We start from the raw sequence: 26,566 nt of genomic DNA, 5'->3' as shown, positions 1-26,566 counted from the left end.
TGGGACCGTGGCTCCCTCGGAGGTGGTCTGCTAGGCAGTTTAGAATGCACTGACGTTAGTGATGTCACTGACAGCTGATTCCAAGGCAAGGGGAGGAGTAGGGAAACACGTGGAGCGTGTTTCCCTACTCCTCCCCCTGTTTGGGAAACAGCTGTCAGTGCCCCCCCCCCCCCCCCCACTCGGGCACATCAACTCCCTCGCCACCCGCAGCCACCAATACTAACGCTGTCTGGCCGCTGCTGCTTCTCCTGTGGAGCAGCAGCGGCCGGTACAAAAAGAAAAAAGCCAAAAAAAGATTTTTAACCTGAAACGCGGCTCCGTAGATAGCCATCTGGCATTGGCTGTCGTCACTGCAGCTGCTCCTCCTCTCCCCTCCACGTCACTGCCCCTGCAGGAAGACCCCGGAGGAGCGCAGCGACGTCAGAGGGGAGAGGAGGAGCAGCTGCAGAGATGACAGCCAATGCCAGATGGCTGTCTACGGAGCCGTGTTTCAGGTTTAAAATCTTTTTTTGGCTTTTTGTACTGGCCGCTGCTGCTCAACAGGAGACGCAGCAGCGGCCGGACAGTGTTAGTATTGGCAGCTGCGGGTGGCGAGGGGGTTGATGTGCCTGAGGGGGAGGTAGGGGCTTGGGTGATGCGCTGGGGGGGGGGTAGGGGTTTGGGTGATGTGCCGAGGGGGGAGGGGAGGATCGCTGGACATGGGTGGCTGCAGGGGGAGAGGAGGGTCGCTGGACATGGGTGGCTGCAGGGGGGGGGGCAGGGAAGAGGGAGGTGGGGAGGGGGTCCTGAGACCAGATGGGTGGCTGCAGGGGAGTGCAGGGGAGACAGAAGGGACGCTGCAGGGGGGCAGGGGGAGAGAAGGGTTGCTGGACATGGGCGGCTGCAGGGGGGGCAGGGGAGAGAGGTGGATTGCTGGACATGGGTGGCTACAGGGGGGGCAAGGAGAAAGGAGAGGAGGGTTGTTGGACATGGGTGGCTGCAGGGGGGCAGGGGAGAGGAGGGTCGCTGTACATGGGTAGCTGCAGGGGGAGAGGAGGGTTGCTGGACATGGGTGGCTGCAGGGGGGGGCAGGGGAGAGGAGAGTCGCTGGACATGTGTGGCTGCAGGGGGAGCAGGGGAGAGAGGAGGGCCGCTGCACATGCGTGGCTGCAGGGGCAGAGGAGGGTTGGTGGGGAGGGGGTCCTAAGACCAGATGGATGGCTGCAGGGGGGCAGGGGAGAGAGGAAGGACGCTACAGGGGGGGATTACCTTGCTAGCGCCCGTTTCATTGCCTACCGAAACGGGCCTTTTATATTAGTATATTATAAAAATGCTCTTAATATTGTTTATTACTACTGTTTATAAGAGAGATAATTGTGAAGCGCTGTGTACGACTGGTAGCGCTATAGAAATGATTTATAGTAGTAGTAGTATAGTGAATAATGAAGGCAGCGCTACCTTCATGGAGAAGTCCAGTCAGTCTAAATGTGCCAACATTTTCCAGGTCTGTGGTATATATTTATTTATTCTTCAAGTTTGTTTGGTTGTAAAATGCATTTTTTTTTTTTGGGGGGGGGGGGGGAGGTTTATATTTGTCTCCTGGCTGTGCGTTTGTCTTTTTGTGTATGGTGTACAGCGCTTCTTATGCCTTGTAGCGCTATAGAAATGATAAATAGTAGTAGTAGTAGATGAGTCCTTGAAATAATGATGGCTAAGGGAAAGCAGCAGTTGAAGAGTTGGAGTGGAATGATATTTGTGTTTTCCAAATGGTGATGCATAGTTTGATGGGATGTTCTTGTTGTAAGGTCAGAGTAAATCATTTCTTAACTTGTTGGATGTGAAGCGACTGTTAAATTTATTTGCATGTTTAATTGCCTTTTGATGTGCTGACATCATGAAATTTGAAATGTCGAGGTTCCAAGGCTCCATTGATATCAGCAAACATTGCTGATAGGAAGTTCATTTTACACAGTGTACGGTTTTATATAACATCTTTGAAAGAGTTCAGACACGGCAAGTCTATGTTAGACTCGGTTCATAAAACTGGATTCCATGGGTTTATAGTTTGCGTTGACAGTTTGCTGATGCTGTGTGACATCCTGATTGGTAAACCTGCATATCAAATGAGATTCCTGTGTGCCTTTAAAGTAATCCTAGTTTTGGGCAGGACTAGGGAGATTCCAAAATATGGACGTCCAACTCTGATCACAAAAGGGGAAGAGCCATCCATGTCTACGAAGATGGGCATTGCTATTCAGGCCTAGTACTTGTCTTGTCCAGGTTACAGAAAGGCATGACATCTCCTTAATCCCACAGTGGTTGATGTCCCCCTCCCTGTCCTGTGAATGTGAAACTAGCATGGGATACCAGGATCTATGACAGCTTCAGGTATTATGGACATTCTTAAGAGAACTGCATTCAGGTTTGAGGAGTAGCCTAAGGGCCAGTTCAGTGGCCTGGCTGCTGTAAAAACGCAGAAGGCATTAGTGCTGTCCGCACAAATATTTACCATGCGGTAAAACCCATGTTAGCTGATTAACACAGCTTAATAAAAGGGTCCCTTAGTGATCAGTCCCACAAAGTACACTAAAACACCACCTTGGGAGCAGCCACAGTTGATAAGGTAGAATATTCTGATAGTTGAGAAACACATCATTGCATGTGCATAAAGCATGTATTTGAACTAGAACGGTTTGTTTACTCAGGACATTTTTTAAAGAGATACACATACTTATTTTGAATACTGTAGTACCTGGAGGGTTATAGATTTGATACACTGCCTTTCTGTGGTTATATCCAAAGTGGTTTATGTATATTATATGCAAGTACTTTTTCTGTCCCTAGTGGGCTCACGCAAAGATGAAATAGCATTAGGATAAATTTGAAACTTGAACAATAAATGCTAGTCACTAAGGTTTTAGTCTTTGTTATCCTTGCACTGATATATCTTTTATGCTGGAAGTTAGCAAACAAGTTATAGAAAATATCCTTTTATTGGATTGAGTACATTTTGAGAACTATACCCCCTTCATCAGGTTAGTGCAAAAGGATGTTTAATCCTGTATTTTATTCTGGTTTTATGAAGGGAGTGTAGCTTCTGAACATTCAAAAAAAGATATTGCCCTGAGCTTTTTTTGTTGCCCTTTTATTTTTCTTTATTTAAGTGGACTAACCTGTCTGTTTTGCAGACATTCGTGCTCATATTTACTCATCTTGAGTATCATGATTGTACTTACCCTTCTCCATAATTCCTATAACTGACTCTTGGAACAGGGCTGGGGCGGGGAATGAGTGAAAATAAAGCATACATCTGCATAAACAAGGAGAAAATTTAGAGGATTTACAGCAGAAATAATAAACTGCCATCATATATCCATTCTCGCTAGGGTTACTATACATCCAGTTTTACCCAGACATGTCCTCTTTTTGAGGACACCGCGGGTATTGCCAGTCTACTCGTTTGTTCGGGTTTGTGGGCAGCCTGGCTTGCGGGCGAGCAAGTGGACCTCAGGGTGTCCTCCTCTCCCCTCCTGTACCTTATCATCGTGCCTTGGTGGTCTAGTGGTCTCTTCATGGCAGGAAAGAGCCCCCTGTTTCCTGCCTGGTGCTGCCGCAGACCTCTCGCTCCCGGTGCCGCTTCAAAATGGCTGCCAAGAGTTCAAGCGGTGGCTTTGCGAGACTCTCTCATCATGTCTTTGTTGAAGTCAGTGATGAGGGGTGCAGCAGATTTTGCAGGTTGATAGGAATCTGATAAGAGCCTTGATTTGAACTGTTCTCCTGGGGCCCTTGCAGCTGGACTGAGACCACTGTCTATGTTCAAATAGGCCACCTGAGCCAGAATTTGTACCAATGCCCTAGAGGTGAATGGCACTATAACTCTGATCATTTCCCACTTCTTGATTGACAGTTTTAATGACATTAGAAGGTAATAGGTCATCAGGCTCCTTATCTCCACTCACACTGTCCTACCTGCCTTTCCTGTTCTCCCCTTTGAGAGTTAAATGAAATATTGTTGTTTTTCTTTCTATTGTGTTGCACAGGGTACACCCGTGTTCGTGCATGCTGGACCTTTTGCTAACATTGCACATGGGAACTCTTCAGTTTTAGCAGACAAGATTGCTCTTAAATTAGTTGGAGAAGAAGGCTTTGTGGGTAAGTTTTTGTATTATCTGTTACCTTCTGAGAAATTTGGTTCTTGTAGATGTAATACTGATTTGTAAAGAAATCTTAGGCCTTGCATAGAGGACATTCTCTATGCAAGGCCTAAGATTTCTTTACAAATCAGTATTACATTTTTATTGAGGGTTACTCCATGAATAGTTTTATTTAATTCCTTATTTTTTCAATTACTTTTTGATTTTTTTTTTAATTTGTAGAAGCAGTTTATTGAAACTCCAAGTACCAGAGAGATACACTATAACAGCAAATAGTAAGAAACAATAAACAACACACCAGCACCGGGATAATCCTGAAGAAAAAGTGAACAATAACATATATTTTTGTAACAATTACAGTTCCAAAGAATCCCACCCCACTCCCCTCCTAGTCCACAGATGGTGCCATGAAACCTCTCCCCCTAGAATCAAAACCAGGTGATAAAATACTCAAACCCCCCTTAAGCAGAACAGACAGTCAAAAAAGGAGCCCAAATAACCTCCCATTTAGAAAAGGACTTCTTCAACGCAGTCATATACTTCTTGTCACAGATATACCATAGCTTAGTAATCCACTGCACCAAAAAAAGGAACAGTGTGCTTCTTCCAATGCCTCGCCAAATTAAGGTGAGCCACATGAAGAGCATGATGAACCAACACAGATTGCAAACGAGTAAGGCCCACAGATTTATTTCCCAACAAAAACATTGCTGGTTGCCATTGCACCGGGCTACCAAACCACCGCTGCAGGCGAAACTGCACTGCCCTCCAATGAGCTTGAGCCTTGGGACTGGACCACAAAACATGACCCATAATGCCCAACACTGCACATCCCCTCCAACATCTAGGAGAAATGCCCGGGAGAATATGATGCAAACTTTCAGGGGTGAGATACCAGCAGTAAAAAAAACTTTATTACATTTTCCTTGAAATAGCTAATGAGGATTTTAACAGGGCCTTCTCCATAGTAAGCCAATCATCTGAAATAGTGGCACTCAATTCCCACTCCCAGTTCACCCTGTGAAGAACTTATGGTATAATCCGTTTAGATAAAAGTTCATAGAGACAAGTAATAAGCCCTCAAGTACCCTTGAGGGCTTATTACTTGTCTCCAGTATATATGAGGAGCAAGCCCAGCAGCCAATCCCACAGATTTTGTAGCATTCAACTTATAGCCAGAGACTGCCGAGTAGGCTGTAATCTCCTTCATTAAGTTATGGAGAGAAATCAATGGGCGTATAAGAGACAAGAGTGCATCATCCACAAACAATGCTATTTTAAATTCTCGATCACCCCCCCCCCCCCCCAATCCAGTTTAGTCCTAATAAACCACAGTGAGAGGTTCCGTAACCATAGCAAATAGAGGAGAGGGGACATGGGTGCCATGTGAAAGGGTAAACCAACTAGAATTCTCACCAGTAACATGGACACAAGCTTCAGGGAAGCATAAAAAGCCTGAATCCAAGAACGATAAAAGGGCTCCACCCCAAATTTGTCCAAACCCCTATCAAGAGAACCCCAATGCACCCTGTCAAATGCCTTCTCGTCATCCAGACTGAGAAGGCACATGGGGATACCAGAAATCTGAGACACCATCCTTCTCACATTATCCATAGCTTGTCGCTGAGCCACAAACCCCACTTGATCTGAATGAATCAAGGCGGGAATCACCCCAGCCAAAAAAATTAGCCAATTCTTAAGCCAAAAGGTTTACATCTGTATTTAAAATAGAGATAGGATAGTAAGGTGCACAATCCGTTTTATCTTTATGAGGCTTTGGAATGACAGCTAGCCAAGCCTTTATCTTGATGGGCAACAATAATCAGGAACAGAATTAACAACTAATGCCAAAAGAGGCACCAGCTTTGCAGCAAAAGCCTATGAAAAAAACTCATTAGTGAAACCATCCAATCTAGGAGATTTGCCAGTAGGCAAATCTTTGATAACCTGTAGAACTTCCCGCATCGTGTCCTGTGTCTCTAAAACCTCACACTGCTGAGGGACATCAGCTGTCGTAGCTCCCAAACTAATTGATTTTTGCACATATTCTTTTTCTTAATGTTATCATTCAGTCATGTAATATTCAGTATATACAGTAAATAGCCATTACAACTTTCTGATTATTGTTGGGTATTGCTAAAATGTGGGGCTGTCTATGTACGCATTGGAAAGGGTGCAGAGTGAATGAGATAATATAATTACTTGCCTGAGTTGTGACTTGTAAAAAAAGAGAATTGATGGGAGGCTTGGGAAGATTGAATACTAGAATTGTAGATAGTACTGGTGAAATGACATGTTAATATAGAAATTGGATGACAATCTTATGTCATCTGGTTTCTTTAAACTCACAGTAAAAACAAAGTTTAAAATAAATGAAGGGCTGTTACTGAAAACTGAAGGGCAGGCTAGTGTTATTTTTAGCTCATTCAAAACCTAAATGAGGTAAGAGAGTGTACTGCAGTCAGTTTTGTGTTTCAGGGGAATTGTGGGATCTCACTTTTTTAGGCATGTTTCACCTGTGGTACTGCCCTTTGAGAAAGGTTCATCAGTTTCTGTGTTTGGTTGTTCATATGCATAGGTTTGTTTGCAAAAATTAAAATTTTTTAAAAGCCCTATGCATAGGTAAAAGAGAGAAGGAGGAGCCCAAAGAAAAGTCAGTGGCATGGTGTTATAACTGAGTCCCACTACCTAAAGAAGAGTGGGGAAAGAAGATGGTTGGTGCCATGAGAAACCCAACAGTAAATGGCATTTAAAAAATGAAAAAAGCCACTAGGGGTGCAGGTCCTTTGACAGAAGAGGAGAGGAGGTGAGGCCATAGTGAAGAGAAGTGTAGGCGGCTGTCAGACACAAGAAGAGAGAAGCAGCCAGGTCAAGTACTGGGAATGCTGGGGAAGTGCAAGGAGGAAGAAAGTGGACGGAGGAAAGGGAATGGTGTGTTCAAGGAGGGAGAGGGTAGAAAGAGAATAGGATAGAACGAATGTCAATAAAGGAGGAAGAGGAAAAAGGTTTGTGGCTGAGGGGGGAGGAAGGGAAGGGAGAGACACATAGAAAATGGCAGCAGATAAAGAACACACAGCCTATCCAGTCTGGCCATCCATACCAACTACTAAGCTCTGCAATCCCCTCCTCTCCCAATATCATCTTTGCTCTATGTGTTCTTGAGTTCCGATACATTACTCATTTTCACCACTTCTGCTGCGAGGCTATTCCATGCTTCCATCTATGAAGAAAGGCTAGGGCTTTCAGCTTGGAGAAGAGACGGCTGAGGGGAAATATGATAGAAGTCTTTAAAATACTGAGTGGAGTGGAACAAGTAGACTTGAATTGCTTGTTTACTCTTTTTCAAAAATACAAGGACTAGGGGCATGCAATGAAGCTAAGTAGTACATTTAAATCAAATTGGAGAAAATATTTCTTCACTCAATGTGGTAAAAGCAGTTAGCTTAGCAGGGTTTAAAAAAGGTTTGGCTAATTTCCTAAAAGAAGTCCATAAGCTGCTGTTAAGATGGACTTGGAAAATCCACTGCTTATTTCTAGGATAAGCAGCGTAAAATTTGTTTTACTTTTTTGGGATCTTGCGAGATACTTGTGACCTGGATTGACCACTGTTGGAAACAGGTTACTGAGCTTAGTGGACCTTTCAGTCTGTCCCAGTATGGCAATGCTTATGTTCTTATGCTCACCAGTGAGGAATGAGTACAAAAGGAAAGAGGAGAGAATGACTATACACGTACAGCCAGAAACACACTGTCTGACATACAATTCCAAATCCTCCCATATATCACATGTACACAGTCAACCTATATTCACCACAACACAAAGTATTTACATACATGCTTTATACATCTTAACTGTACCCAATCACACATCATCTAACATACTTAATTGAGATGCATCTTACTATGTCTCTCTCTGAGTTCGCCACACAAATATGCCCAAGCCTACAAATTGAGAAAGGGAAAATATGCCATTGTGTAACATTGCAAGTGTGCAATTTTCAGCTTGTTGTGGTAATTGCTAGTATATCAGTGTTTTAATTAGCACTTAATGGAATTTATGTCCTGGTGCTAATTTTTTTTATGTGCAGTAAATTCTTAGTGCAACAAACACCAGAGCAATGGATATTGGGAACAGTGAACAGCGCTGAGGCCCCTCCCAAAGGCCCCCCCCCCCCAATGGGCTTTCCTCTTCCTGAAGAGCCCACTCTTGGAAGAACTCCCACTTCCCCCAACAGCATTCATCCCTTCCTGAAGACCTCCCCCCAACCCCTGTATGCCCTCTTGGGGCCTACCTTTAATGATGCCCTGGTGATCCAGAAGTCAATGCTGCAAAGCTGGAACTGGCACAGGCAGGGAGTGAGTGGGAATCGCTCTTGTCTGTTCTACCCTAGGTCACCAGAGCATTGTTAAGGTAAACCTGATGGGGGCCTACAGGGGGTATGGAGGGGTCTTTGGGAGGTAGTGGATGCTGTTCAGGGAGGGGGTTCTTTGGGAGAGAGGGAGAACTCTTCAGAAGAGGAAATTACCCTTGGGGGAGTCTTTGGGAAGAGTGGATTTTTTTTTTTTTTTAGCAATCAACACTGCCTCTCCCCATATAGTCTGTTGCTGTAAGAATTATTGTACCTTCCTGCAAACCTTTCTCTCCCTCCGCTGCACACACATGCACGTACACACACACATATACATCAGCTGTGTTATTCTAGTTACTGCTTAGCATATGTATATTTTTGAACAAAAGCGTAGTATAAATTTGTAAGACCATCTTATTTATTTATTTATGGGTTACTTATATCCCACATTTTCCCACTCATCTCTGCGTTTCAGTTGTTTTACATGGCTGAGTTAAAATCTAAATGCATTAATAAAGCTTTTTATGGCAAGTGTATAAGTACATTTTTTCTATATATTTTTCTTTAACTGCAGTTGAAAAAGAAGTCAATCGCATTATCATAATGTTCCCACTGACTTTCAGACTTTTTGCAATATGTTTTCTTCCCCACGCAAACTAGATTAGATGAGCCAGTTTTAGGAATTTGTATGAACACCTTAATCCCCCATAGCAAACCAGATTTTTGATGCTTTACTACTACTTCCTGGGATCACACAGAGCCTCTTGGAGTTCTGAACAGGAAAGAAAGTTCTCGCAGCTAAATTTGTTAAAGGATGAAGAGAGCTTTACTTTGAAATGAAGGCCATCTTCTAAGCAAGTTCACATATGCTATCATTTTAGCATGTATACTTCCATCATACAGATGAGTAGAGGATTTCATTCTGTAAAAACATTATAGTTCCTGTTTCTCTCTCCCCCCCCCTCCCCCCCCAAACCCTTACTTTTTTCTTTTGGCTCTTGGTAAATTCTAAAATAAAACTATCTGCTCTATGAAATAAGCTGTTTACAGCATATTTTTGGAGGTAGCATTTACCCATTTGCAGTACACCAAAATGGAAACTCATTTACTTTTCAGTGGGTTTCTCATAATTGAAAACATGTTTTTGAACTATTCTAAAGGAAAGCATCAGTATCACTCAGAACATAGAGTGCAATAACAGCCCTCCCCCCATCCACAACATCCCTCTTTGTTGCCCATGTTGTCTTCCTACTGCAGTTCCATAATGCTTCTTGATCTCTGGCTTTTTCTTTCCTTTTCACCAGCATTCTTGAGTTGGGTTACTGTTTTTGTCTCCTGCTACCACTTCTAGGATGAAGTTCCATGCATCTACCACGCTTTCTGTGAAAATATATTACTTGACGTTAATCTAGATTCTACCCCCTTCTAGCCTCCATTCCATGAATCTGGTTGGATGTTTTAGGCGACGCCAAACAATCCACTAAAATCACGCATCTCTGCTTTGTTTTTACTTCATTCTAGTGGGCTTCCCTGTCTACTATCTGGAAAATGATGGCTTCTAAGGGAGGTCCGTTGAGGTTTGTAATTCCTGCAGGATATCCAAATGCCAGTTTTAGTTTTAGTATATGACCATGCTTTACAGTGCAGACATGTAAAACTCTATGCATCCTACCACTGTATCTACTCAAACTAACACAGACATCCAGGGACATTTAATTCAAGTACAAATACCTTAAAAGGGGACTTATGTTCAAACTTTTATTCCTCCAGTGTTATGAAAATACAGGAATAGAACTAGGAACTAGTTTTTCTAGTGTGATATTTCAACAGTAATGAGATAAAGTTTGAATTGCATGATTTCATATCAAGCTGGCTTCACGTTCATAGAAAAATACTAGTCGCTTTTGTATCCAGATTCTGCCATTCGGATGATTACTGTAGTCTTCCACACAGCAGATGGCGCAGGTTGAAAGAATCTTCATTCTGAAGTCTGGTGGCCGTGATGTTTGTTGTGCTGCAAGGCTGCCAGTGGGAATGATTATAATGGGCCATGGGGGTGATAGTGGAATTGGTGCTTGTGGTGCTGATGTGAGCAACAGAGGTGATGCTCCTGGTTCTAAAGGGGCCACAAGCTAAAGTGGTGCTTTGGGGACCACTGGCCTAGAATGATGAATACTGTAATTAGGGTCTGTGGCTCTGACCTGGGAAAAGAATTGGTAGGAGGGGAGAGAAAGAGAGAGGCAGGAGGGGGAGGATATAGATGGTGTTGCACCATAGCCAGGGCATCTCCCCTTGGCCATGCAAACAAGAACATCTTATGCTTTTCACATGCTTTCTTACTAGGGTTCTTATTGAGATGCACCAAGACTAAGGCCATGGCTGTTTTAGGTTTCCACTTTAATCAAACATAAACCAAAACAATAAAAGTGGGTTCCCTCTTCTTTAAGGATTCTTTGGCCTAGTCAGGAAGCTGTGCCCCCATCTTAGTTTACAGCAGCCTTTGCATTTAATTATACCCAATTTTCAGCTTCTACTTATACAGGATTCCTGCCTGGCTTTTCTTCTCCCCCTTCTCATATATTGCTTCTGTTCAACAGTTACATTTCTAGCTCCTTATAGTTTCTTCCTTAAACCCCTCTTCTCATTGTACATGGGAGACCACCTTAATCACCTCGGGGCTACCATAGCACCAAGACACAACTGCTGGCTTCATATCCCCCCCCCCCCAACCAGAATAATATGCTCTTAAGAAGGTTTAAGTAAGAGTCACCCTTCTTTTAAGACTTTGGTGTCAGGCATTGCCTTTTTTTCTGCCTTTGCCTGAGAGCTGCTGCAAAAACAAAGGCTATTTAAAAAAAGGTTTGGACATTCCTTACAGGGAAACTACCCTCCCCTGCAACCTGCCAATGCCCATACACGTAGGATACCTTCTGGAGCACACCCCACCTTCCTCACCATTACCTTTCTATAGTCAAGATTCCTTGACTGTGGGAACTTTCTGTGTCTTTCTCCTAAGTTTCCACTACTCCCTGGGGATCATGCTTCAACCCCTCCCCCAGTTCAACAACCCTGGTTCTGAGAAATTGCCCTCCCTTTCTCTCAGGTTCCAGTTACTCCTACTGGACCTATTTCAAACCCCTAGCATAACTGCCCTCAAGATGAATATTTCTCCTCTGTCCTGGACCCAGCAAACATATGCTTTCTTTCTCTTTCTCTCTCCCTCTCCCTTTCTGTCAAAAATAAAACAAACAAACAAAAAAAAACCCTCTCCCTTTAAACTCTGCAAGTAGAGAGAGTCAAGTACTTAGGGTACTTTAACAGCCTGGAACAGAACTCTGAATTAAAGCTGCTAGTCTCCTGCTGAATAAGACTCTTTCCCCCAAATTATTTCTGTTTAATATACCCCAATGGAAAGGATATCAGAGTAAACCTTTCACAATGTATACATAGCATCTCTACTGTAGATACATTATTAACAGGAAACTTGGCTCATGTCAGTTTTTTCAGATATTTAGCTTCTATTAAAACAAAACTTATAACCATAGTGTAATTATGTCTGATAAAATAAATATTTTTCTTAGAACTCATTCACAGACAAGATGAGTGAATTGAAACAGCTTACAAAAATAATTTAAATAACAGGATTGCTGAAGGTCAGAATTTATTTTTCTCATAATTGCAGATAGTAAAACAGTCTTTTTCAGATAGGCTTCTCTGTGTCCTTTGAGCAGAGATCTACAAACTTAAGGTGTTAAGTAGGACAGAATAGTTGAGGTGTGGGAGACATCAAAAAAAGCAAATGAACTGGGGAAAAATGGATTAAAAAGGAAGCATGTTTCAGCAATACGTCTTAGTGAGACTGTTAGAGACATAATGACAGAAAGAGGAATGCCCAGAAAATATTCAGTCAGATCCTGAAAGGACCCATCTGGGACAGGAGGAGCTGAGGGTATAGGGGGGCTGACAGTCTCAGAGGTACTGACTGGTTAGTAATTAATTTATAAAATTACTCATCTGTTTCTGTAGTTTTTTTTCTTGTGATTATCTTTTTTGCTACCACTGAGAAAAAACATTCCATTACACATGGTTAACCCCATCACTCTTTAATTTTAGCACACCTCACAAATGCATGATTTTATCTAAGTCAAAGGTTTTTGTCAAAGGGGGTTGTTTAGATGCATCATCTTGAGTTATCCAGTGCCATTTTTCTAAATACCTGTAGGAGTTTTCCCTTTATTCACCAGACAAAGCCTGCAGGAGTGTTGGGATCAGGATTCAAACTTTCTTTACTAGTGCTAGATCCCATAATTCTATAATCTATAAACACATGCACACGCGTCTCCTATCCTAGTCCTAAGCTTAATATAGAGTCCAGTTCATCTATGTATATGATATGCACTCCTCCTATCTTATGGAATTGCTGTCTATAAACATGGATGTTCAGTTACTCAAGCTGCCCACCGGATGACCCGTGCACTATACAGTATGTATTTCTCTAAATATTTGTATCTGTAAGTCACATTGAACCTAAATATTATTTTGGAAAATATGGGATATAAATGTCAAAATAAATAACATTTTGTTTGATGAAAATCAAATGCTGCCTTTCAGAGTAAGAGCCTAATCCCAACTGTTGAGTGCTGATTTTATTTTATTTTATTGCATTTGTATCCCACATTTTCCCACCTATTTGCAGGCTCAGTGTGGCTTACATAGTTTTGTTAACATTGTCATTCCAGGATATCAGAAACAGTTAGTACTGTGCAGAGATTAAGTAAGGGAAGAAAGAAGAAGGGAGTGATTAGGGTAATTATAGAAGGTGGGCTTTCATAACTGAGTGGGTTGGTGAGGTGGATTAGTGAGGCTATAGGTTCTCTATGTAGGCCTTGTTGTGATCCCAAAGAAGGAAGGCGCACGGTGTGTCTGATCTTGGTCCTCAAAGTTGTAAACTGATGTCTCTGCGTCCCCCACTTTCATATGGAGATTCTGCATTTGGTCATCGCTTCCTTTCAGGCGGGGGAGTTCCTCACCGCTCTGGACCTCAAGGAGGCATATCTGCACATTCCAATTTGGCCACTGCATCAGCAGTTATTGCGGTGCTTGGTCATTACTTCTAGTTCAGGGTCATGCCCTTCAGGCTGCCCACAGCCCTCAGGACATTTTCCAAGGTGATGGTGGTAGTGATGGCAACCTTCCTGTAGTTCCAGGGAATTTAGGTCTACTCTTACCTGTATGGCTGGCTGATCCACATGTCCTCCTATCAGGACGGCATGGGGGACATAATTTAAAACTTTAAAAATTTCCTGTAACACATTTATCTAGCTTCTATTGAATTGTTTTAAATGTACCTGAGAGAGATACTGCAGTTTCCTAATCCTGATTCTCTGACAATTGTTCTTGTTTTTTATTTACCTAGGGGTGTTAAAGGTGAGAGAGGAAGGTTGAGTAGATGCAATTACCTCTGCAGATAGTTTAGATATTTTACAGTTTCGGAATCATCTTAGGATGCCATTAAGAATTTTAAGAATTTATTTTCATTTTTAAAAAACTTGCCTTTTTGTGCTCAGGCCATTATGCTATTTCCAGATGTCTCTAGGCCTACTAACTACGTAGGAAAGCCTTTCTACAACTTAAATCTGAAGTTTTGGCAATAGGTGCTTTTTTTTTATTTTTCTTAAATTTCCATGTAAATGCCTAGTTGACTATGATAACAATCATGTTTTTCTGGATCATCTGCAATTTGAGACCTTTTTATTTAGTAGGTAAACCAATTAAGGATAATTTAGGAAGTGGGGAATCTGTTATTTCTCGATTGTTTTTGATTGCCTTTGAGGTTAAGAAATCAGTTCAATACTGTTTTGGGTGTCTGTAATTGCCAGTTATATATATATATTTCTTTTCTTTTTTATTTTGTTAAACTCCTGAAGAATGTGCTTGTATTCTCCTTGATGCTTATTTGATTTTGTATAGTTATGTCTCGTATTATGACAAAATTTTAATAGGAAAAAAAAACCAAAAAGAAAAGTAGAAGAGAGATACTAGGACCCAAGCAACAGTCAGACAAACAGGTAGAAAAAAATATTTTTTTACTACTACTACTACTTAACATTTCTAAAGCGCTACTAGGGTTACGCAGCGCTGTACAATTTAACATGGAAGGACAGTCCCTGCTCAAGGAGCTTACAATCTAAAAGACAGGTGTACAATCTAAAGACAAGTGTAGAGTCCGTCTGGTAGGTAATACTATATTTCACGAGAGGTTAGGTGCCGAACGCGGCATTGAAGAGGTGAGTTTTAAGCAGAGATTTGAAAATGGGTAGGGAGGGAGCTTGGCGTAAGGGTTGAGGAAGATTGTTCCAGGCAAAGGGTGAGGCAAGGCAGAATGAGCGGAGCCTGGAGTTGGCAGTGGTGGAGAAGGGAACTGACAGGAGGGATTTGTCCTGTGAGCGGAGGTTACGGGCGGGGACATAGGGGGAGATGAGGGTATAGAGGTAGTGAGGCGCTGCAGACCGGGTGCATTTGTAGGTAAGGAGGAGAAGCTTGAATTGTATGCGGTATCTGATCGGAAGCCAGTGAAGTGAGTTGAGGAGAGGAGTGATGTGAGTATATCGGTTCTGGCGGAATATAAGACGTGCGGCAGCGTTCTGAACGGATTGAAGGGGGGATAGATGGCTACGTGGGAGGCCGGTGAGGAGTAGGTTGCAGTAGTCAAGGCGAGAGGTAATGAGAGCATGGACGAGAGTTCGTGTGGTTTGCTCAGATAGGAAAGGGCGAATTTTGCTGATGTTGAAGAGGAAGAAGCAACAGGTCTTGGCAGTCTGTTGGATATGCGCAGAGAAGGAGAGGGAGGAGTCGAAGATGACTCCGAGGTTGCGAGCAGATGGGACGGGGAGGATGAGGGTGTTGTCAACTGAGATGGAGAGTGGAGGAAGAGGAGAGGTGGGTTTAGGTGGAAAGACGAGGAGCTCGGTTTTGGACATGTTCAGCTTCAGGTGGCGGTTGGACATCCAGGCAGCAATGTTGGATAAGCAGGCCGATACCTTGGCCTGGGTCTCCGCGGTGATGTCTGGTGTGGAGAGGTATAGCTGGGTGTCATCAGCATAAAGATGATACTGAAAACCATGAGATGAGATCATTAATTTCTAAATTAATCATTATTAATTAATCAAATAATTAATTAATCAAATAATCAAATAAGATCATTAATTTCTAAATTAATTGTAATATGTCAGCTTAGGGAAATGTGCATCCTTCCTCCCTCCCCCCTACCCAGTCCCCAGTACTTTGAGAGCAATGGTGTTATAGGGGGCTCCCTCCCATCTCAGTTTTTCTGCCCAGGACCCATTCAGTCCTAGCTATGCCACTGAGTACTATATATATAAATCCACTGACTTGTGGATACCCACCCAGCACTTGTAAATGGTAAATAAAAAAATTAAAAAAATTGGCACATAGGAGTGCGTGAAGGCTATATCTTGTAAATGCAAGGAAGGTGTACACATTGGGGGGTTGCTCTAAGTTACTTGCCAAACACATAGAATACTTAAGTTTCATGCACCCTTGCCTCATTTAGGTACCAATCAGTAAGCAAGGCGCAGTGCCCCGACGGGTGCATGGAGCCGCCTATAATATGGCGCCGTGCCCCGATGGGCATGCGCACCGGGTCAGCGGGGTGCAAGCGAGGTGTGATGGGCATGTTCCTGCCGCCCACGGGCACCCCGCTGAAAAGGGGGAAGAGCTACAAAGGGGTTTAAAAGCCCCTGGGCGGAGCCCAGACGGCCTCTTCAGGCGTCCAGGCACCAGCATACACACCTCGCCATCCCCGAGCGCGTGGGAGTAGGCATCAGTCCTCGCGGAGTCCCGTGTCCGAGACGCCGTGAATCAGACACTATCGTCCAGGTGTATGACTGGTGTAACTGTGGGGACCTGAATGTAAGGTGTGCTGATATGGATTCCCAGTCACTGCCTACCTACCACCGCCACGATCCTGCATCTACCTCCCTCTCAGCAGCAGCGGACCAGCGGTAGCGATTCATGCTGCCACCACAGCTCCTTCCCTCCTCCTCTTCTGAAGTTGCAAAGAGCCATATCGCTAGAATTAAGTAAGTTATGGCTGTTTCGGCAGAGGGGGAAAGAAAGACTAAGCTCAGCCCCTTCCCTGGCTCTGTCCCGCTGAAATTACCCAAGTGGAGTCTGAACTCTCAAGTCGGAAGCGAGGGAGCCAATCAGGGGGGTCTGGGCACGACTCTGGCTGGAGAGGGTAGGTAGAGAGGAGAGCAAGGAGGAGGGAGATATATTTGGATACATAACGGGGGAGATAGTGAACGGCATATAGCGTCACGTGAACTTCGCTGAGGAGTCCGAGGTTTTCCTCGCTGGATCTAGTGGTCAATTGTGGAGGGGGGGGGGTGGGTGGTCAGTTGTGGGAGGGGTGGGTGGTCAGTTGTGGAAGGGGGAGGGGTGGGTGGTCAGTTGCGTCCTGCTTTGCAGTCTCCTGGGCAACAAACGATAGATAGCAGCTGTCACTCAAATGTACGAGCATTCCCCCACCACCCTACTGGGAAGGGGAATGATGGCCACTTTGTCCTTGGAATTTGGTTGTCTTTTCTTGTACGTATTCAGATGACAGACAGGATATTATTAGGGAACTAATGCCGCCTGCAGGGTAAGTTTAGTTGTGACTTTACCCCTGACGGGTAACACAGATGCCAAGTACTTTCAAATGCAGCAAACTGGGGGGCACGATCGTTTTGTTGTTACGTCAAAATAAACTTTACAGTTAAAAAAATTTATTTTTATGGGGGGGGGGGGGGGCGGTGTCGGACTTGTTCTTTGCAATTACATTCAAAGCTGTTTACGTGGTATGTACCTGGGGCAATGGAGAGTTAAATGATTCGCCCAGAGTCACAAAGAGCTGCAGTAGGAATTGAACCTAGTTTCCCAGGATCAAAGTCCACTGCACTAACCAGTAGGCTACTCCTTCATATCAATCGTTACTGAAACACCAGAGATGGCTTAAATTTGAACAGATCAGTTACTGATTACACAATTCATACTGGATTGTTGCATTAAACATTTAAGCAGTGCCTCCTGCTTCGTTGTAACCTGGAAGCATCTCCTCTGCCATGTCCCGCCCCCATTATTACAACTTCCTGTTTCTGCTGGGGCAGGACGCGGCAGAGAAGACGCTTCCGGGTTAGAACGAAGCGGGAGGCAGCATGAATCGCTACCGCTGGTCCACTGCTGCTGAGACAGAGGGAGGTAGTTGCAGGATCGTGGCGGCGGTAGGTAGGCAGTGTCTGGGAAGCGCTGCCGTGAGAGAGAGGGAGGCATATGCAGGATCGGAGCTCAGCCTGCTAAGGGTGGTGCCCCATTGAAGAGTGGGAGAGTTGGGGGGAGGTCTCCTTTTGAAAGATAGATGCTGCATGGGGGGCATGAGGTGGAGAGGGGCAAGAGAGAGAGAATTGTGGGACATAGGGTAGAGAGGGGTAAGAAAGGAAAAAATCTTGCATGGGGAGGGGAAAGGGACATGTTGCATAGAGAGGGGAGAGGGACAAGAGGGAGAAATGTTGGACATAGGGTAGTGGGGAGGGAGAGATGGTAAATGTTGGACAGGGGGTGGTGAGGAGGGGAAGATGGTGAAAAATTGGACATGATGGTGGAGGGCAGGAAATGATGTTGTAGGGGGAAGCGAGAGATGTTGGATGGGGCACAAGGGAGGGGGAGAGGCAGAAATGTTGGACATGGCAGTGGAAGGGAGGAAGAGAGAAAATGCTGCATGGGGGGAGGGGGAAGAGAAGTGTTGGACCCATGGCACAAGAGAGGGAGAAATGGTAGAAAGTGGGAGACAGGGAGATATATTGGACCTGGGGGTGAATGAGAGGGAGAGAGAAACACAGGAGGTGGAGAGGGGAGAAAGGAGGAGATGTTGGATTCAGGAGCAGAAGGGTGATGGAGAGATGCCAGACAGTGGGAGTGAGGGAAGAGAGAGGGAGAAATGTTGGAACATGGGGGAGAGGGCAGGAGGGAAGAGAGAAGGGGCAGAGAGATGTAAGGCTACAAGAGTGGGGTGGGGAGAAAGAGGGAGCAGATGCTGGGCTAGAAGGGTGGAGGGAAGGAAGATGGTGGAACCATGTGGGAGAGGCCAGGAGGGAGAGATAGAGGGTGGCAAGGAAATAAATAAAAAGATAGTGATTACAGAGGATAGAAATATGGTAATGAAAGGGAATGGAGGGCTGAGGAAGGAGTGAGATGGGGAAATGGAAAAGCTAGTGGGTGAGAGAAAAAGATGAAAATCTGATAGGTAGCTGTAAACTAAAAAGGAGGAGAACAGTGAGAGGGTGAAATTTGAGTTGACAGCAAGGCAGAAAGAAGAAAAAGAGAGGAAAGAGCTAAAAATAAGAACAGTCAATATGTCAGAAGCAGGTGTAGTGAAGGTAAAAGAAGACAAATGGACAGCAGCCGCTTGAAAGAGAATTAGAAGACGACAGACAGGAAAGCAGAAAAGCAGAAAAGAAACTGCAACCAACGTGATGGAAAAGTACAATGTCCAGACCACAAAGGTAGAAAAAAAGCAATGTATTTTGAATGTTTTAAATGGAATATGTTGGCTTTGGGAAATCTACATAGCAAATGTGTTTGTATCGTGTTCAGGAGAAAGGAAGTGCATTTCTATTTTTATTTCTCCAGTGTTGAAGTACATGCTAAGTTTAACTTTTTGGGGTTCCAAGTTCAATTTTTGTCTAAATATTTTATTTCTGATACGTGATCCTATGTTCTGTATTTGGTGAGGGTCTGTTGGTGTGACAGTAATGGCAGGTTGGGAAATCGGAGGGAAGGCAGGGAGGGGATCAGGGAGGGGGCCCTAGCATGTCTAACACCAGTTCTGACCCTTGTTGTATAGCTGGTAGGGATCCCAAGCCTCCCCAGCTGAGGACTTCCTCCAAAGACGGCCAGAACTTCCTTCTACCAAGCTCTGCAGTCGGTGACAGCATGCTTGAGTCACCGACAGCTAAGCACGCATAGGGTGCTGGCATCAGTGGCCTACGGATGTTGCTGCTGCCTGCCAAGTTTGGTAAAAGGGAGTTCTGGCCACCTTCAGAGAAAGTCTTCAGCTGACAGAGCTTGAGGATCCTTATTAGCTAATGTATTTATATTTTGCGGTAGGGCAGGGCAGAGAAAATATTGTGCCCACCCACTTTGGGCTCAGGCCCATCCAAAATTGGCTGTCTGGCTACGCCACTGTGGATTACACCAGTATTGTACAACGGAATCTAGGCGCACAGGAGCCACTATAGAACAGCATAGAAACATCTAACAGGAGGCACCCCCTTATAAAATTATAGGGACAATTCTAAACAAAGTGCACAAAAGGTGGGATGAAGACATTCCAGGGGCACTGCCGCAAATATATGTAAATGATAAAATATAGGCACCAATATTCATCCTCTATCCTCTCATTCTATAATGGGTTGCCTAAATTTAAGTACTTTTCATGCTACCAATCTGTTGTTAAAGATGTATTTGCTTACATTTACTTTGAGACTTCCTCCTGTCAACTTCATACCATGACCCATGACCTTGAATTTCTTGCACTAGCAAAAATGCCCCTTTTTGTAAAATCTACTGAATATCTAAATAATTCCTTTTTCTCTTCTGCCTCCAGTGGGAGGGGGAGGGAGTTTCCACCATTGCTCAGTAGTGTCACCTAGCAACCAGCTACAAGGTTCATGACAGCTGCAGACTTTGACCCCAGGCCAAGGTCTGTTGCTGCAGTGGCTCTCTGATTTTTTTTTTTTTTTTGGGGGGGGGGGGGGGGGAGGAGGAGAGGAGAATCCCTGGATAGTTGTGAATAAAGAAAGGTTCTTGTTGACATAGGCTAATAGAGGAGGAGGAGGAGAAAAACTGCCAGGAAAAAAGTTTGGTCTTTTTACTATTTGGATAACATTTCTTACTTACAGAAGGAGCCAGGGGCTGTGACTTCATTCTCTACCCCATTGTTGTTTTAACAAATTAACTAAAGAAGTTGGATCTCAAACCAAGAAGGTTAACATGGAGGACTAATATCTTTCCAAATGAAAAATCAATTTATATTTAGTCCTTTTTAAGGAATCTTTCCTTGATGCAGTACCTCTGCCATGTAGCAGAAATTCCATCGATACTGTTGTAGATTTATATTGTTCTAAAGTGTGGCTGATTAGAAAGTTAAAAAAAAAATACATTGTGTCATGCCCTCATCTGTATTTGCATTATGTAATATCACTAGGAATGTTGTGTAAACTTGATTCTGTCAAAAGCTTTGCAATAGCACTGTGCATCTTGCCAAATTAGTTGGCTGCGATTGTTGTTCCATTTGGCTGACCGATTTTTAAAACACTTGTAGTGGTTTGTTTTCCATTACTTTATATTTTAATGACCTCAGCGCAGTTGGGGATTAGTGAAAAGAAAAGGTGTTTCCTTGCCCCCCTGAATTATTCTGTCTTTCCAGTTTGTCACTTTTCTCTAATGATTAATCACCATATAAAACTGAGAACCTGTGTTTCTGCCATATAAAACTGAGAACCTGTATTTTTGCTCAAGGGCAATTTCTCCAAGTGGATTAGTTTTGTGCATACCATGACAGGTATGAACCTCGCTCCTAAATCCAGGGCATGTGGAGTATGATCTCAGTCTCTTAAATGTACTGCTAACGCTTGTTGTAGTAGTTGCATTGAGCCAAAGAGAGCTTCTTTCTGGAGTACATAAAATGTAACATATATCGGCAACTTATCCAGGTGTACTTGGAAGTTATTTTTGATCAAGCCTTTGACACCCAAAATGATGGGAAATATTACTGTATCTCTGTTCTACGTTTTCTTAGTCTCAGACTACACTTTTTGGTACTTGAGGATCTTCCCTCTATCCACACGATTCACTGAGTATTTAAATGTCTGTATCATATCTCCTCTCTCCTGCCTTTCTTCCAAAGTATATATATTGAGATCTTTAAGTCTGTTCACATACACTTTATGACGAAGGCCACTGACCATTTTAGTAGCTACCCTCTGGACCGACTCCATCCTGTTTATATCTTTTTGAAGTTGCGGCCTCCAGAATTGTACACACTATTCTAAATGAGGTCTCACCAGAGTCTTATACAGGGGCATCATCACCTACAGGCCATTCATCTCCGTACGCACCCAAAGCGTCCTAACTTCCGCCATCACCTTTTCTACCTGTTTAGCCACCTTAAGATCATCATATATGATCACACCCAAGTCCTGCTCCTCTTTTGTGCTTAAAAATTCTTCATCCCCTAAACTATCCCATTCCCTTGAGTTTTTGCAGCCCAAATGCATGACCCTGCATTTTTTACCATTAATTCTTAACTGCCAAATTCCAGACCATTCCTCTAGCTTTGCTACGTCCTTTCTAGGGTTACTCACACCATTAAGGGTGTATACCCTTTTGCAGATTTTGGTATCCTTACCAGAAAGCCCTTCAGCAAATCTGCTTACAAAAATGTTTTTTAAAAAAGGCCCAAGAACTGAACCTTGTGGCACAACCAGGAAAAGCTAGATTATGTATCAATCTAGGATGTTACAAAAGACAGTTTACATATTACTTAATATGCCTAAGCTCACAAAATTATCATAAACTATAATAGATTGACCAAATTATGAGTACCATAACTCAATTCCTTAAGACAGATTTAGAAAACAGACTTTAATCTCTTTTTAAAACTGATAAAATTAGGTGCATTCTTTATCATCGATAAAAGAATGCCATAGGCTAGCTGCCTGATATGAAAATGGAGAGACAGTTGTTTTTTTTTTTTTTTAGATAGTCCCTCAAAACCTTGGAAAAGGAGAGTCTGCAAAGACCAAAGATGTCATGTACCGAGGAATTGTTCCTGAAATGATCTTAAATACTAAACATCTTAATTTGAACAGAACCTTAGCCTTAACTGGGAGCCAGTGCAGTTTAATAAAAGAAGGAGCTCCATTTACCACTACCCTCTGTCGTTTTCCACTCAACCAGTTCCTAACCCAGTTAGTTACTTTAGGGCCCCATTTCGAGGGCACTCAGTTTATTTATCAGTCGTATATGCAAAACCATATCTAAAGGCTTTGCTAAAATCTCTCCCTCGATCCAACTCTCTGGTCACCCAGCCAAATAAATGAATTAAATTTGTCTGACAAGACCTGCCTCTAGTAAAACCAAGTTGCTTCTAGACCTCTAATCCATAAGATTCCAAAAACTACTATTTTCGTTTACGTTAATTTACTTACCAGAGAAGTCAGACTTACTGGCCTGTAGTTCCCATCCTGTTCCTTACTTCCGTCTTTGTGGAAAGGGACCACATCTGCTCTTCTCCAATCATCCGGGACCACTCCCGACTCTAAAGAAGCAATGCTGTTCTGGTGTATCTCTTTCACCTCTGTATCCGGTTTTCTTACATGCAGCTTTTTATCAGTCAGTATGTGGATATCCCAGGTGGTCATAACGTCTTCATTTTCCACAATTCTCTTAGGGTCATGATTCCAATGCTTTTCCGGTACACTGATGATGTAATGCTTACAGAGTTTCCAGTGTATGAGACATGTTACCTTGTTGTGCCTTTCTGTATAACAAAATTTCTGCCATTAGCACTTTGTAGCCAGCCACAATATGAGTAATTGTGTCTAGCTATTTGTTACAGAATCTACAGATATTTGTTGCCCCAGTTTTTTCAATGCTTGATAAGGGAGTCTCCAAATTCTGTTCATATATGTTCTTGCAGAAGATGGAAAAAAACATAGGCCATATGGTCTTTATCTGCCTACATTTTTCTATCTAGCCTGCCCACCCATGCACCATGATCACCTTACTGCTTTCTGAGATGTGGAAAACATCCAAATTTGGAGGTAGGGAAAAGGTCATTTTCGAAAAAGATGGACGTCCATCTTGTGTGTTAGAAAATACCATGGACGTCCTTGGATTTGGACGTTTTGCGATTTGAACGTCTTTGATTTTCGGCCATTTTCGAACACAAAGACGTCCCAAGTCTAAAACGTCCAAAGTCAAGCCATTTGGACATGGGAGGAGCCAGCATTTGTAGTACACTGGTCCCCCTGACATGCCAGGATAGCAATCGGGTACCCTAGGGGCACTGCAGTGGACTTCATAAAATGCTTCCAGGTACACAGCTCCCTTACCTTGTATACTGAGCCCCCCCCCAACCCCCCCCCCAACTGTACACCACTACCATAGCCCTAATGGGTGAAGGGGGGCACCTATATCTGGGTACAGAGGGTTTCTGGTGGGTTTTGGAGGGCTTGCTGTTTCCTCCACAAGTGTAACAGATGGGGGGGGGGGGGGGTATGGGCCTTGGGTCCACCTGTCTGAAGTACACTGCACCTACTACTAAGCTACTCCAGGGACCTGCATGCTGTTGTAATGGACCTGAGTATGACATCTGAGGCTGGCAGGTAATATTTTAAATCATAATTTTTGGGGGTGGGAGGGGGTTAGTGACTACTGAGGAAGTAAGGGAGAGTCAGGAGAGAGTCATGAATCCCCCCCACCCCCGACTCTCAGCTTCATGATGTACAGTTGCTATTGTATATTGCATTACAGTCATCAAGTAGTGTGACAACACTAGGTGGAATCACTGTATTACATTTTCATTCAGAAATAGTTTCAATTTCTGAGGATTCAAATTTTTAAAAAATACCCTCCAGGCTACTAACTGAATACCACATCTTCCAAAGGATATAAACATGGTATCAGTTCAGAGCGCAACTACTAAAATGGTCAGTGGTTTTTGTCATAAAGCATTTGTGGACAGACCTTTAAGATATCCTTTAGATCATTGTAAAAAAAAATCTGCTTACTTCAGTAAGTAATAACCAAAAAGTAGCCTCGGCTTGTACAAGAACAACACTAGCAACTGTACACAGAATGAATCTTGGTGCTTGATAAATTCTGTTTTCTTGTAAGCACTACAGCAATGGATTTCTTTGTGTGACGTCTAAACATGTATATTTGGGAGAAAGTAAATGTAGACATTTAAATGCCTTTATGGAATAAATGTACAGGAGGTGGGCCTCTTTCAGTTGAAAGGAAGCTGTGAAATAACGGATCACAGTATGAGGGTGAAAGGAGATAGACTTGGGAGTAATTAAGGAAATGTTCCTTTGTGGAAAGAGTGATAGATGTGAGGAACAGCCTGCCAGTGGACATGGTGGAGATGAGCACAGTATCTGAATTTAAGAAAGCGTGGAATAAGTGAAGAGAATCTCTAGGAGAGATGAACGGATTGTAGAACTTAGTAGTTGGTATGAATTTGCAGATTGGATAGGCTGTATGTTCTTTAGCCGCTCTTTATTTTCTATATTTCTATGTAAATGGGGCATCCATTAAATAGTGAGTCAAGGGTAGAAGACTTACAATTATAACTTTTTGGTTACTTTTTTGATATTTATTTGATTATTTTTCCACATTGAAAGTGTAGAGTATGTTGGGTAGAATAGAGAATGACACGATTACCGTTACCGCAGATATACCGTGGTAAATCCGTGGTAACGACAACACCCTAATCAGAATCGCCATGGATGCGGGAACAAAACTTTTTACAGCCCCATGGGAGCAGTAAAAAGCCTTGTTCCCACGGTAAAAAAAAAATTCTTTCTTCCATTCCCGTCCTCTTCCCCTTGGATGTCACTTTTGTTTTCTTGCAGCCGGCAGCAATTCACAGACTGGCTTTGTGTTCTTCCTTCTGCTTCGCCCTGCACTCTCTACTGCAACTTCCTGTTTAGCGTCAAAACAAGAAGTTGCAGTAGAGAAAGCAGGATTCAGCATAAGGAAGGCCATGGAGTTGGCATGTGGGTTGTGTAACCCTGTGCAGAACTGGTTTTGCAGTGGAAGAGCAGCTGTCCTCCCCTGCAGCTCCCGCTATGCCTGCTGGGACACAGGAGCCTTGGCTATGTGCTGCTGCTGAACGTGCAGCCTGGCAGGAGCCAGATGAGAGCAAAGTGAGAGAAAGAGAGATCCATCTTGTAAATAATCTGATCGCTAGAACCCAGCTTCCCTCGGGTTTCCGAACATAGGGATTGCTATCACTTCATGATCCCTGCCCAAATGTTTCACTGGAACAAGTAGCAAAAAGGATGGGAGCAGACACTTCCTCCAAAAGACCCAATTTTGATGACAAGGAGGATAGTGAGTATATGTGTTTGGTTTTTAAATATATGTACACCTCTTGGACACCAGAGAACCTACATACCATTCGCGGTCCTGCTTTTTGCATGGGTTTATTTTCTGTTGTCTTTTTCATGTTTTAGCTCCGTAGCCTTCACAGTAGTAAGGGAAGTGTTGGATACCTGAGCTCAACTTTCATGTGCAAGTGATTTTTAAGGTTATTGGGAGATAGCTATGGTTGTGGTGGTGGTTGGGGTGGGGGGGGGAAGTATGCCATAGGAGGAAGTGTGGAGTGGTTGTCAGAGTGAGAGAGCTATAAGGATGTGTGCTGGAGGTGATGGTGGATGTGAGGATATGAACACAGGAGAGATGATAGTGGACAAGGAAGTACAGGTACAAAGAAGGGAGATGCTGAACAATGAGGACAATTGGGACACAGAATTGGAAGATGGATGGTAGACATGGAGAAAGAAAAGATGTCAAATGAGCAGGAGAACCTAATGAGTGAGTTAAGAAAAGACAGAGGGAAGCAGAAACCAGAGCCTGAGACCTGTATGATTTTTAAAATAAAATGATCATATGACAAAAGGTAGAAAAAATAATTTTATTTTCTATTTTGTGATTAGAGTATTTACATCTTGCCAGTGCTAGTGTTAGATATGGCTAGGACCCAGGGCAGAAATCTAGGAGGGTAATCCAAAGCCCGCTACCAGGCTATACTTTCTTCAGCTTCCAGCAGGCATGGGGCTCTCCCTGGTCAGGGGCCTATTGTTGATGATACGTTGAAGCCTCTGCTCAGTGGGCAGGAGTGGCTAAGAAAGCAAGTTCAATGTTAGGAATTGTTAGGAAAGAAATGGAAAGCAAAACTGAGAATATTATAATGCCTTTGTATTGCTCCATGGTGCAACCACACTTAAAATACTGT

General features: G+C 43.4%; 1 protein-coding gene across 1 annotated transcript in view; it reads left to right on the top strand.

Moving 5' to 3' along the window:
• The window catches only part of MTHFD1L (methylenetetrahydrofolate dehydrogenase (NADP+ dependent) 1 like), a gene marked incomplete at its 5' end in the record, with an annotated part of 452,100 nt that overhangs the window by 203,866 nt on the left and 221,668 nt on the right, over positions 1-26,566 (top strand). The window contains 1 exon segment of the mRNA XM_030195103.1: positions 4,020-4,131. Coding sequence (XP_030050963.1) covers positions 4,020-4,131 — 112 coding nt within the window.

This window comes from Microcaecilia unicolor, chromosome 3, assembly GCF_901765095.1.
Source record: "Microcaecilia unicolor chromosome 3, aMicUni1.1, whole genome shotgun sequence".
Lineage (NCBI taxonomy): Eukaryota > Metazoa > Chordata > Amphibia > Gymnophiona > Siphonopidae > Microcaecilia > Microcaecilia unicolor.
The sequence above is the reverse complement of the archived record's forward strand: the minus strand, read 5'-3'. Positions and strand labels throughout refer to the sequence as shown.